Below are 15,244 nucleotides of genomic sequence, written 5' to 3' on the forward strand. Positions count from 1 at the left end.
TGCAGTAATATAGTATCAGAACAAATTCTAAACACCTTCATTCTATGACGCTTTGGGTTTAAATCCCCACTATGCACATTGAAGGGGTTACATCTCGATATTATATTCCAGTGGATTAAATCCTTATCTCTTGCCTCATTTGTCAATTCAACGTGCCTTTCATATTCATCATATATGCGACTGAGGATATTAAGACTATTTCTGAACTGCTTCACATCAGTTTAGTCTTTTGGGCAATACTCAAAAAGTGTTTAAATTTCACATATGCATCAAATAGATGGAGTTTTATGCATCAAATAAATTTCACATAAATTAGGCTAAATTACAGAAAACCTCCTGTCAAAACCCGCTTTTTCACATACTCTTCTTCTTATAAATATTTTTTTTCTTATGTTTCATCCCTTATTTTCAAAAAATCTATATTTTACCCCCTCAATATTTCAAGTTATTATATTTAGCCCCCTTCGTCAGGTGTCCATTACTGTTCTGTCCATTTCTTATAATTTATACTGAAAATGACCTTCAAAATGATAAAAATATATTGACAAATATTTTTTTTTCTTATAGAAGAAGTAAGGACAATCCGGTCATTTTGCCCTCTCCATTAAGCCGTATCACCCTAAAAATATTTTTAAAATTTTAAAGAGTCAAAATATAAGCTTTTGAAAGTCAGAGGAAAAGAGTAAAACAAAGATACGTACAGAAAAAATTTTCCATAATTTAGCCAAAAATATAATAGAACAACCAAAAGCTTAATTGTAGTCCTTTTCCCATTATATAGAAAAAAGAAGACAATTTTTTTTTTATTTCTTTCTCTTTTCATTTCTTACACTCTCTCCATCCAACCAAAGTATTAATATTTTTCCATGACTGTTTCTTATAGTTTGGAGATTATGGGGAAAAGAATCTGACAACTAATACCAATCCATTTTACACCGTTTGGTTTGAGTATAAGCAAGAACTAGCAATTATAGAAATAGATACAAGTATGAGGATAAGAAAAATAGCGTTTGAATAAAAATTAGGTTGTTTCCGGAGATAAGAAAAATAACGTTTGGATAGATAATATGGAATAAGAAAAATAGTAAGTAGTTATAGAAAATAGAGGTGTTGGTAGAAATAATTATACTAGCTTATTTCAGGTACCCGAGAACTACTATTTTCAAATAAAAAATTAGCGTTTGGATATAAAAGGAAGATAAGGGGTTATTCCACCCCTTATCCTCAATCCAAACGGGTAAAAGTGTCGGAGAACGATCTTTTAATAATAATTTATACTCAATAGGGAAAAAAAAAACACAAGTGTTTGCTTTAATTTGATCAAATGAGATAAGAACTAAACATGAAACCTTATCTTTACCTCGTAATCAAAGTATATGGTACATTAAACAAATTTCTCTCTAGTAATGATAAATGACTTGATAGGAATTTTTTTTTGAAAAAAAATACAGCTTTTTCCGTTTCTTTTCTTTTCTTTGCTTTCAACCGGACGAACAGTACAAATGCTTGTGTCAAAGTGCTCATTTGTTCACAGATAGCAAACATATATATATATATATACTTACTGCGAAGTTTCGCTCGAATTCGCCAACTGTTGCTGCGCCTCGCCGGTTCCCGGTCTTCCGATTATAAGATCTGTCTCTACTTCCATGTTTCCGTTCGGTTGATCATCTGGAATGAGATGCTGATCAGGAGCAGTTGGTAGCAGTTGAGTTCGCACCTGCAAGTTAGATATAAACACAGTTGACCCATTCGAAGGACAAAAAGCTCACCCTCCAAAAACTCTAAGTTGAAACTTCTGCTTCTATCGCGATATGATAGCAGTAGTTTTAGCTAAGACCTGTAATGACCCGACCTGCTAGTAATAATAATTCGTTGGGCCTAAACCATCGGCTCAAAATACTTAAATCTAATTATTACTTACTACTACGGTGTGAAGCCTCATATAATCCCAATCAGAACCCCTTTTTCCAATCCGATGTGGGACTATTGGAGCATTACGGACTAACCTTGTTTAGACTTTGACGTCCTCGTCATGTCCAAATCGATCCTCGTCAGGTCGACTATTGGAATGACAAGGATCGACTATTGGAGCATTACGGACTTACCTTGTTTAGACTTTGACATTCTTGTCATGTCCAAATCGATCCTCGTCAAGTCCAAACTGAATAACATATAGACCAAAATTACTAGGCGATATGAGATTCTCGGGCGCCAGAATTATCAGACGATGTGATGACTCTGTACGTACACACTTCTGGCTGGTATTCAGCTATGGTATCAATTATAACAACCCGACCCGCTAGTAATAATAACTCATTAAGGCTAAACCAATGGACCAAAATGCGTAAGCTTGGTTATTATTACTAGGGTGCGAGACCTCATATAATCTCAATCAAAACTTCTTTCTCATCCAATAATGTGGAACTATTGGGGCATCACAAGACCAAACATGCACCAACTCGAGCAGTGCTCGGAGCCAGAAGGATTATCTAGATAAACGATAACTCTTATAAAATTACCTTTTCGCGGAGCAACGCATTCTCCTTTAAGAGCAAACTCTCCTGTAATTCATGTGAAAAAAAAAAAAAGAACATTGGCACAGAGACATGCCACAGTAAACATCATTAGTGAATAATTTGTGTTCTTTTAGCATAACAGCAACATGCATTAACTAACTAACCTTTTCCTTTAGCTCTGAGATTTCCTGCAAAATCTTTCTTTGCTGCATATGTTGCAGAAAATTTAAGTTATTTTGATCCTATTAATAACTTTTTTCCTTGGTTTAAAATAAAAAAGAAAAGAATCAACAAATGGTGATGAAATTTATTAATTACCTTCTTCGATCTAATTTTACTGAGACTTCTCTCTAGTTCGGCCTCAAGATCATGCAACTCCTCCAGAGAACATGATTCTACGCCGCCGCCGCAGAGTTTCCTGCAGCAAACTCCCAAAATTTTTATAAATTTCTACATAATTAGTAGATATATGCTTTCGAAAGTATGGAGGCCTCAGTACTTATAAGTTGTTTTCGCTGATAGGACATCCAATTCGACGATCGGCTCCGTTAGTTAGGCATAATCTACGCTATTGGAACTATTTAGAAACAAATTTTATAATTTTTCGACATCATTTACTAAGTGATTAAAAAGTCTAAAAAATGACTATTTTAACGGTCGATGTGGCGCGTTTTTAAGTTCAACGGCGTAGAACAATCCAAATTATATGAAACTTTAATAGAAAATTCTACTTAACATCAATAGTAAGATCAATACTTCTGATTTGAAATTTGAGTCTTTTATCACTATTTTTAATAAAATTTTTATTCTCAGCCGCTCATTTTGAGGCTACTAATTTACTAGACAAATGAAATCAAAAAATTATTTTAGATAGTTCCAATAGTGTGGATCATGTCTAACAAAATCGATAGCCGAAACGGATGTCCGATCATCAAAAACAACTTACAAGCCTTCGTACTTTCAAAAGCATAGGAGCCTTGCTCTCTCTCTCTCTATATATATAAAGAGAGAGAGAGACTGGTATGCTTCTAGAAGCATGGAGCTTTCCGTGCTTTCAGGTCGTTTTCGATGTTGGAACTTTCAAATCGACAATCAACTCCGTTAGACTTGATTTAGATTATTTGAAGTACCTAGAAAATAAATTTTGCGATTTTTCGATATCATTTGCCTAGTAATCGAAGAGGCTCAAAATCAACGGCTGAAAATAAAAATCTTACAAAATATAATTATATGACATAAAAATTTTAAATCAAAGATGTTGATTTTGTTTTATTTAGTATAAAAAATTTCTAGCAAAATTTCAAATGATTTGGATATTTCTACACCGTTAAACTTGCAAGCGGCTCACCACGGCCATTAAAATTATTGATTTTGAGTCTCTTCAATCACCAGGCAAATAATATTGAAAAATTATAAAATTTATTTTCTACATACTTCAAATACTCTAGATCAAGTCTAACGGAGCCGATCGTCGATTCGAAAGTCTCAATATCGAAAACGACTTGAAAGCATGGAAAACTCCGTGCTTTCAGAAGCATATCAGCCTCTCTCTCTCTCTCTATATATATTCTCTTATTCTTCTCGGGGAGGATTATCAGGTAATGTAGCTTCTAATACCTTTTCTCAGTTTCATGAAGCTCAATCTTCTTCGCTAATGTGGCTGCTTCAGATCTCCTTTGCTGCAACTTAAGCGGTATTGTTTCAGAGAGATCATCTCCAACGGAGAATAATTTTGGTTCAACAGGGGGAGGATTAAAAAAAATGATGATGCATATGTATGTTTCATTTGATTTCGACGTTTAATTTGCAGTAACATAGTATCAGAACATATTCTGAACACCTCCATTCTGCGACGCTATGGGTTTAAATCCCCACTATGCACATTGAAGGGATTACATTTTGATATTATATTCCAGTGGATTAAACCGTTATCATTGTGAGACATATATACGTTTCATATGATTTCAATGTTCTGCAGTAACATAGTATCAGAACAAATTCTGAACACCTTCATTCTGTGACGCTTTGGGTTTAAATCCCCACTATGCACATTGAAGGGGTTACATCTCGATATTATATTCCAGTGGATTAAATCCTTATCTCTTGCCTCATTTGTCAATTTGACATGCCTTTCACGATGAGGCATATGTACGTTTCACATGATTTTGATGTTTTGCAGTAATATAGTATCAGAACAAATTCTAAACACCTTCATTCTATGACGCTTTGGGTTTAAATTCCCACTATGCACATTGAAGGGGTTACATCTCAATATTATATTCCAGTGGATTAAATCCTTATCTCTTGCCTCATTTGTCAATTCGACGTGCCTTTCATATTCATCATATATGCGACTGAGGATATTAAGACTATTTCTGAACTGCTTCACATCAGTTTAGTCTTTTGGGCAATACTCAAAAAGTGTTTAAATTTCACATATGCATCAAATAGATGGAGTTTTACAACAAACTACTGCAATGAAAAGTAGGGTTTCCGAAAGATATAGTATCTATGTTGAAACACTGCTTAACGGGCGCTAAACAAAACGATAAAAAGTGATTTAGTTCGGCAAAGAGTAAAATTTCTCACCACTAAACTCTGCTGTGCTGCTTCCTTGCTTCCAATGTCTTCTTTTGTATGCGATGTATAACGGTCGATTGTTTTCTGCATACTGCGATTTTTTTTTTTTTTTTTTAGCAAAATGAAGGAGAAGTTTCAGTTAAGAGGAAAAGAAATAACATCGGAAAAAGTTGCTTAGCAAGGCTAGGTATATGAGCATATCAACATTGGAAAATACGAAAAACATTTTAATGAGCACAATAAACCAAATTAGGCACATAATCAACTTACTAAAAATACGTAACAGAACCTATCAGAACTATGGGCTATTTGCAAATGCGCATCTGAACTTTTTCGCAATCCACACAATTCGAGAAATTATATATTGTGTGCATTATCTTGAAGGTTTTTGAGATAGTAGTTTGAAAACTCTATATGTGTATTATTTTGAATGAATTGAAAAGTATCCAGATTACTATGTTTTCTAGTTTCTCTTGAGGAGTTCTTTTCGCTTATTCTTACTCCTACCCCTTGGTAGATGCCTAGAAAAGTGTGGCTCGGCCATCGCGTTGGTGGATTCCTCATTGTGGCGAGTTTGTTCGTGCTCGACGTGGTGGATTCTATAAAGGCACGAGTATTTATCCATAAACGAGCCGAACATGAGCTGGCTCGTTGAAATATCGAGCCGAAAAATTCAGCTCATTTTACAAGTTGGCTCATGAACAATAAGTTAAAAGGATTAGAAATAATATATGTAGGAAATAAATTTATGTGATCTTATATATCCATAAGACTTTGATCTAATGGTTAATACTTTACATATAAATAGGTCTTTTTATAATTGAGTTGGGCTTTATATTTAAGTTGGGCTAAAAATTAAATAATAAAAATCTATATTTTATATGGATAATTATTTATTTTTATATATAAGTATAAAATATATGCATTCGAGCTGTCATCAAGCATAGCACGAGTAAGCTGACCCCAACTCATGTTCAGCTTATTTATTAAACAAGCCAAAAAATTTAATTCGTGTTCGGCTCGTTTACCTCCAACTCATTTTATGCCGAACATGAGCTGGCTCGCGAACAACGAGCTGGGTTACCATCCGTAGAATGAAATGGTACTTAGGTTGTCATGGCATCAACTAAAAGCCTCATAGGTGTGAAGAGAACTAGCTAGGTACTTATTTGAAGAAAATACCATAATATATTCTTCTTTCAAAGATCGTCAACTCCAACGCACCCTCAGAGATTATTGAGGCCGACATCTCTTTTTTCCTTCACAAATTGTTTTCCAAAATTTGTCGCATCGCAAAGCTATTGGCGAACCAAGGATCAACACAAAATCGAACTCGATAACCAAGTTTCGAGGCACGTCTACCACTCTTAATGCCATTGTTGAAGGGTCTAGCAACACAAATTGTTCAAAGTGCACGCATTGGACTATAAAACTTCGTCCTCTTGAGATTTGGCGCCTTTTTTTTCATCCTACTACCATCATGATCTTAGGGATGAGATCCAACATACTAGAATCAAATATTGTGAATTGTGATACATGTTGGTGTATGCCTAGGTTCCCATCTATGGTACTCCATATCAAGAAATGATGAAATAAGTGCGAATCCTATGTGAAATACTAATAAAAAGACATTAGATTAAGTTTGAAGATGCTTGGAGTCAATTTAGACAAATTTGAAATCACATTCTGATGCAGCCAATTTAGTGTTAGGGTTTCTGGAGTAGCATGATGCAACCAAATCAAGAGTCCGACCGGGGTACTATCAAAAGCACCAAAGATTTGGTGCTATCGAATTTTCCACCGTTGGATTTAACCCTCTGATTATTTTTACCCGTTAGATTATACTATTTAACCAACCACTCACTCAACCCTAGGGGGTCCACATCATCCTAACCATCCATTTCTCAATCCAAGAGTTAAAAAATCAATAGCACCAATAGCTCAGTGCTATTGATAGTGTTCCAGCCTAGTTCACCAAATCAAACGGAAATCCCGTTGAGTTCAGCAATTTTGTGAAAAATCTTTAAACAGCTATAACTTTTCGCCCGAGTGTCTGTTTTCAGCGTGCAACCTCAATTGGAAAAACGCTTTTCCAGATCTAAGCATTAAACTGCAAATTAAGCTGTCCTAGAAATCAAATTTCATAATTTTTTGATATTATTTACCTTACGATCAAAAGATCTTAAAATTGATAATTTTTAACGGCCGGTATAAAATACTTGCTAGTTTAACGGTGTAAAAAAATCAAAATCGGTTGAATTTTTGACAGAAAGTTTTATTTACTATCTAGATAAAGATCAATAACTCCGATTATAAATTAAAGTGTCTGATCATCCATTTTTAAGACATCGTTCGATTTTAACCGTTCATTTTATGTCCGCTTGATGGATTTTATTATGATTTCAAAAAATTACGAAATTCATTATCTAGAAGTTTTAAATACTCTAAATCATATTTGACAGTATGAATCGTCGATTCGAAAACTGCATCATTGAAAACAACTTATGAGTACAAATTAAAGGGCTCTATACTCATAAGAGTATAGTAGCCCTAACATTACATAGTAAAAGCTGTAAACTATTGCATATTTTCTGGCTTGTCGACGATGAATTTAGAATGCTGAGTGCCTGCAGCCTACATTATCAATAAAATCACAAACAAAACCATTCATAAAATATACAAAAGAACTTCTTTTTATTGTCTAGCACAGAATATGCACAATTTAATTAGTTCAGAAATATTACTAAAATGTAAGTGCGACGCAGGCCTAAACCGTGTTAAGAGGAAAGAAGTATAAGGACGGAAAGAGATGATATGTGAAGAACCAGTTCTTCGACAAAGACGAAATATTATTATTCAAATCTCAAAATTCTGATTACATTAACTGAACGCCACGTCTACATATAAGCGATACCCGAATCCTAGTAGATAAAAGATAATAAATTCTAATATATCTCTGAATCTAATTAGATAATCAAATAATCCGACTAAAAATAGAAAAAACAAAACAGGACTTTCAAGAAATAACAAAAAAAAAGCAAAAACGGAGGCCAAATCAATTGAATTTGGGTCCCAAACTCGGCCAGAATGACTTTGCCATTTGACGCGTAGATCTCAAAAAGCGTTTTCGGAATTAGGGTTTCAATCGGGTACTCAAGTGAAAAATTATGACCGTTTAAAGATTTCTCGCGCCAATTGTAAAATTTAGCCAAACTCAATGAAATTTTCGGCTCAATTTGGTTGTTGAGTCGCATATTTCCAAGAACTCTAACGCCAAATTGGCCGCATCAATGCACTATTTCAGGAGGAAATTAGAATTGTTGTTCCAAAATTGTTCTTATGGAACAATTAGTATGATCACCTCTCAAAACTAAACCTAATTGGTTACTTCCAATTACGTAAATCAATAGTAGGATAAGCAAAGCTATCTACCTATTACCGCAAAAATTAATGAGTTGAATGATCTAAACATATACTAAGGAACAGATGTAATTAATATCATCTAGATCGGTAAATGTTTAATTTTTTGTTTATATTCTTCGATACTTTTTCTCGTAACTAAGCCATAAGATCAAACAAATATGAACTTTAGATCCTTGTTTAGGTGATAATACATAGCACGCCTTTTAGTTTAAGGTTCTAAAAACTACATTAGTTTAACTCTAAATTTATGCTAAACCCAAAGGACATAAAATATCCATATCTTGGACATATCATTGATCAATTTATTGGATTAAAAGTAGCTCACTTTTCTATTTTGAGGAATATTAATTAATTGCATTAATTAAAGTAGCAAATCTCACTACTCATCATTGAATCCATAATTAATTTGTACACTTCTTGCTTATAGTGAGATCAACTTACATACTACACAGTAATAATAAGAAACAAAGAGGATCCAAACATCTAAAGAGACCGTCGATACAAAATACTCGAAAGGGCGGGCAGCTGATTTTTTTTTTTTTTATTGACAAAGTAGATGCATTGAATCTGATCAAATTTGTAGTGGAGAGAATGATGGAGGTCAGCTTACTTGGAGCTGGCGAATTCGTAGAGTTTGCCGGCGGTGGAGAAGATGACAAGGGCGACCTCGGCGTCGCAGAGGACGGACAGCTCGAAGGCCTTCTTCAGCAGGCCGTTCCGCCGCTTTGAGAACGTCACCTGCCGGCTCGCCGTGTTCTCGATCCGATCAAACCCCCCCTTTCCTCTCTCTCTCTCTCTCTCTCTCTCTCTCTCTACAAGATGCTCTCTTTCTCTCTCTACAAGATGCTCTCTCTCCTTGTAGGGCAAAGGAGATACTAAAAAGGGCATCTACTAGAGTACTATTGTAGGAGGAGTAGATACATAGTAATTGACATAAATGGAAAGAGAGTAGAGCCAAGGAGCTCACCACAAATGGCAAAAGAGAACAAGCCAGGGGACAATGAGAGCGAATTTAGAGGAATTAATGGGATTCATCATTCATCATTCACGACAGAAATAAAAAATAAAAAAAAAAAGAATTGATTATGGTAAAATAGAAAAAATATTAAGTAGAACGCTGTTAAGTGTAGTAGAGCTACTATACTATAGAAAGTATAGAAAATTTGGTGTTTTTGATTTTTTGACACTTTGATTAAAATTGTACGATTATGATGATTGCAGTTCCTCTAGGGTTAAGTAGTACTCCTAGAGTTGAGTGGTCTCCACAGAATAATAGTATTAATCTAAAGATTAAAAATGATTAAAGATACAGATTTAATGACCAAAAATTCAAAAGTACCAGATTCTCTATGCTTCTGATAGTATAGTAACTCAACTCAACTTTTAAACTATTGGATTGTCCGCGAAAAAAAAAATCCCAACTTTGTTTTTTTTTTTTTTTTTTGCTGGATGCAAAAAAATTATATATAAATATTTTTTATCTGATTTTTTAAAATATATATTTATATTTGCTCTCTTAAAATTTTAGAATATCTTTAGTAATTTTCTAGTGGTCGAAATAACTAAATTATTATATTTTATAAAAACCAAATTTTTTAATGTATAATTATAAGAATTACGAAATAATATGAAAGAGGAATATAGGATTTAAAAGTCAGAGAAAAAATAAAAAAAATGGATATTAGGACTACCCCACACTTGGCTGACTATTGGATACATTTGTTGACAAATTTTTTTTTTCTTTTATTTTCGTTTTTTTTTTTTTTTCAAAGCTCAAATATGCCAAAGGGCAAGAGTAATACTAACATGTACACTTTTTTTTTGAATGTACACATGGAATTTCTATTTCTACTAGCAATATACCCACGCTTTGCAGCGGGTGTAATTTTTAATTTTACAATTATTATGTTATACATTATTAAAAGGCATTTAATAGAGTCAAATAAAAATACTAATTTATATATATATTCCTTATTTGGAGAGAGAGAAGAGAATATTAAATGAAAGTTAAAGTTTTAGTGAGAGCACTTTCAAACTTTCAAATATAGTATATTTTACTCATAATTTAAAATATTAAAAATTAAAAAAATTTTAGAAATGTATAATTATTAAATTCAAGTTTAAAATTATTTTAATATTCATATCTTTTGTTTGAAAAAAGAGAAAAAAAAGAACATTAAATTAAAAATTAAACTATGGGACAGAGGAAATTAAGCGGCATGCGCATCGAACTAAAAAAATCATCTTGTGTTCGGCTTATTTATTAACAAGTTGACTAGATAAATAGTTGAAAGAAAATTAAAAAAGAAATATAGAATATCAATTTAATAATTGAAATTTATATAATATAGGTCTCTTTACATTTGAGTTGGCCTAAAAATCAAATAGCTAATAGGAATTTGTAATATATATACACATACACGAGCTATATCGAGCCGAATACGAACTAACTTACGAACAATGAGCTATATTGCCTATCCTAGTTGACATAACCTTTTTGAAATTTTTGTAATAATTTTAAAATAAAATTAATGAGATAAATTACTATAACAAAATATGTTTTAGACAATACTTTTTAGACGACGCTTTATTCTAGCATTTTTAATATTAGGCATGTGCCGACATCACAATTAAATGTCGCCAATAAACATATTTTTATCAAATATTGATAAAAATTTTCCGACGCTATATTAAAATATCAGTATATTTATCCCGTCAAGTTTACATGAGTGGATGTTTTACACGTATGTATAGGATGCATGAATAGCATTGCTCCGTGCATATATACATGGAGGTAATATTGTTTGCAATAATGCGTTAATTGTGCTACTCTTTTTTTCCTAACTTTTATCACATAATTTAATATGCTTTTCTCCTCAAATTAGTTATTAATTGAACAATCATTTTGATCACGTATTTTTCACATAATATCATATAAGTCAAAACATAAAAAATTTAATTTTCTCTGATAGTTATGATAATTAGGCAATAAAATTGTAGAATAAAATGAATCTTCAATTTTTTACTGCTTTTATGTGTTATAATTAAAAAAAAAAATTTAATTTTAGGATTTACAAGAGATTATATACAATATAAATGACCAAAACTGCTCATTAATAGGATTGAAATTGGTGTAAATATCATATCTTAATTATTCTGTTATCAAATGCAACATAAGAGAAGCATCCTTTTAGCTACCGTTTGGTTCGGGGTTAAGGAAAAACTAGTTATTTCAGGAATAGGGTTAAGTTCAGGGTTAAGGTGGAGCTAAAGTATTTTTGTGTTTGGTTGAGAATTGGAGTTAGTCCAGGATTAAAGAAAACAGTGTTTGGTTGGAGTAGGCGGGATAAGAAAGATAATGGGTAAAATAATGTTTTGTTTGGTTAGAGTAGTGGGGTGGTGTAGGGTTTGCTGGGGTTAGCTAACCCCACCCCAAATGGGCTATCCCAGGTTAGTATTTTTTTGATAAAAATATACCAAACTTCAATAAATTATTTTGAATTAACTATCCAATCTTTCAAAATTTTAATTTTACTATGCACCCTTTCAATTTGTTTAATATGAATTAGTCAACGGTATTTTGATTTTAAAATTTATATTTGTTTATCATTATAGATTTAGTTCGTACACTTCATACAATTCTCGTAATTATAAATTTATTAAAATAAGTAATTAGCCTAATTTCAAGTCAAAGTAATGTTGACCAGCTCGAATCAAATAAATAAAAGGTCGAAAAGTAAAATCAAATTTTTGAAAGGTTAGATAATTAATTCAAATGGTCTATAGTTGAGCTAAGTTTGTAACTTTTTTTTTTTTGCTCAAATACAAAAAAAAACTCTTCTATAAACACTTTTTTTTTGTCTCCCAAATTTTTAAAAATCTATTATTTATCCTTTTAAAATTTCAATTTAATGCATTTAGCTCCTTTCCGTAAAAAATTTCCTCACCAATTTCATCCTTTTTTGTAATTTACATCGAAAATGTAATTGAAAATGACACAAATATATTTACAATTATTTTTTTTATAAAACAAGTAAGAGTGATCTGGTCATTTTTCCATTAAAGTCGTAATTTTTTTAAAATACTTTTCAAATTAAAAAAAAAACAAAATATAAGTTTTTAGAAGATCAACGTCGTAATATTTTGAAAATATTTTTAAAATTCTAAAGAGACAAAATATAAGTTTTTAAAGAAAAAGCAAGTATTTATATAGTGGGAATTTTCTATATTTTATTCTTATTTCTTTTACAGCGGTGCATGGGTGCTCTGACACGCCCGGTCCAGGCGATAATTTCCAAATTCATCGAAAAGTTTGTACGTACCTTCCGTACGATCGTTCCCACCACCCACATGTGGACACGTGGTTACGCCTCGACTCGACATTCGCGGTGTGGGGACCACCGTGGCAGAGGAAGGACACGCATTCACGTGGTGGGCCCCACCCCCACACCCACGAAAAATTCTAGAATGCAACGGGTATATTAGTGACGTGGCGTAACAAACCAATCAAATTAATCCTTTTAAGAATATATGTCCCATCATGATTATAAAAAAGTATTTTTACTGTACTTTTGTTTAAAAAGAAGGAATGTGATTGGCTTGTTATTGATGACGTGGTGCAAGTGTGACAGTGTAGAATTCCTCCACACCCACACCACCCACCCCTTTTTATTAACCTTCAAAATCAGGAGAAAAAAAAAAAGAAAAAAAAAGACTATTTTAAACCCTACATTAATAATTAATTGGATAACCTGCAGGTGAATCATTGTATTTGTAGATTATATAAATATGAAAAATAATTTTAGAATAAATTTTAAATACAATTTTTATAATATCACTTTTTTTATTTTAATTAATAGATTAAGTACTAGTTCTAATTGAAATTTGAATTATGGACATAGCACTATGGACTTAATCAATTTGCATTTTATCTTATTTTCTTCTTCTTCTTTTTTTTTCCTATTTTGTCATTTATATATGTGATATGTGATGGGCGCGCATAATACGCTGTAATTTAAAATGTATCAAGTTAATACCTTGTAATTTTATTTTTCTCTTTTTCGTCAGCTCCTCCTTTAATATTTTGCTAAATTATATACAAAAAAAAACTTCCCCAGCTAGGTGTATAAATTGGTGTATGTAGATTTAACAATCTCTCCTCACAACTGTGGGTAGCCGCGGGTTACTCACAAATATATGGGTATGAGTATTAATTTTTCTTACTCAAAAAATTATAAGTAAAACAGGTGGGTACTCGTTAAGTGGTGGATATTTGAACAACTTGCGGATACCTACGGATACTTGCATATATATTTTTTTAATTAAAAAATATAATATCTTTATTATATTGACTCTGTAATGATAAAAAAATTATTAATTTTGTGTCATAAAAATTTAGGATGATAAAATATTTTTATATTATATAATTTATGCACTTTAAAATTTTATATTGTTTATTGTATATTATGATATTTCAAACAAAAATTTATATTCTATATTTAAAAATTTTATGTATATTTTTTACTTCTAAAAAGTATAGGAGTAAAAAATAAAATAAAGGGCTTTTTTTGCAAATAGCCCCCTAATAAAAAAAAAATTTAAAATTGGCCCTATCAAAAATTTATTTGCAAAAATGGCCCTGCCCCTGCCACGCAAGCGCCACGTCAGCACTACGCGGGCGGGGCAAGAGTTTAAGTTAAACACGATGAACCATTCATCATGTTCAAACACGGTGAATGGTTCACCGTGTCCAATACAAATATCCCCACTTAGCCAAAAATGACTAAGTCGAGTTAGTTGTATTGGACACGGTGAATCATTCACCGTGTCCAATACTAATACAGCCTTAGCCAAAAAATGGCTAAGTCCTAGGTAGTTGTATTGGACACGGTGAATGATTCACCGTATCCAATACAACTAACTCCACTTAGCCATTTTTTAGCTAAGTGGGGATATTTGTATTAGACACAATAAATCATTCATCGTGTTTGAACACGGTGAATTATTCACTGTGTTCAACTTAAACACCTGGCCCCAGGCCCACCCGCGTGGCGCTGACGTAGCGCTTGCGTGGCAAGGGCAGGGCCATTTTTGCAAATAAATTTTTGACAGGACTAATTTTAAAATAAGATTTTGTCATGAGGCTATTTACAAAAAAAAAAAAAAAAACCTAAAATAAAATCTTGCGGGTAGCCCGCTTAACCGCCCGCCCGCCCGCCCGTAGATATGAGTAAAAATGTTGACAATCGAAAAATTAATAAATAAAAATTTGGAAAAACTTCAAATACTATCCCTATGGTTTCGCACTTTCTTACTTTAGTACCATATGGCTTAAAGTATATAAATTTAGCATCCTATGATTTCATTTTCCTCTTTAGATAAACTTCATATGCCACCCCGTGGTTTCGCGCGCTCTCACTTTAGCACCCTGTGGTTTAAAATTTACCAAGTTAGTGTCCTGTGGTTTTATTTTTATCTTTTCGTCAGCTTTTTCGTTAATATTTTATTAAATTATATACAAAAAATTTCAAATACCTGACCTAAATTTTTCGAATATTCACATTAATACCCTTTAGTTTTAACTTTGTTACTGATTTAACGAAAAAAATTAGTGGAATCTATAATAAAAAGATAAAAATGAAACCGCAGGGCACTAAATTGATATATTTTAAGCCACAGGTTACTAAAATGAGAAAGTGTGAAACCAAAAGGGTGGAATTTAA

At 32.4% G+C, this 15,244-nt stretch overlaps 1 protein-coding gene across 1 annotated transcript; it reads right to left on the minus strand.

Moving 5' to 3' along the window:
• Positions 1,306–9,293, minus strand: LOC109727507 (MADS-box transcription factor 50-like; the record flags this gene model as incomplete). The annotated part of the gene is made up of 7 exons (XM_020257649.1): positions 1,306–1,720; positions 2,523–2,564; positions 2,684–2,725; positions 2,838–2,937; positions 4,137–4,198; positions 5,109–5,190; positions 9,133–9,293. Coding segments are annotated over 7 exons (648 nt in total), but the record flags the coding sequence as incomplete, so codon positions are not given.

This window comes from Ananas comosus, linkage group 22, assembly GCF_001540865.1.
Source record: "Ananas comosus cultivar F153 linkage group 22, ASM154086v1, whole genome shotgun sequence".
In the NCBI taxonomy this organism is placed as follows: Eukaryota; Viridiplantae; Streptophyta; class Magnoliopsida; order Poales; family Bromeliaceae; genus Ananas; species Ananas comosus.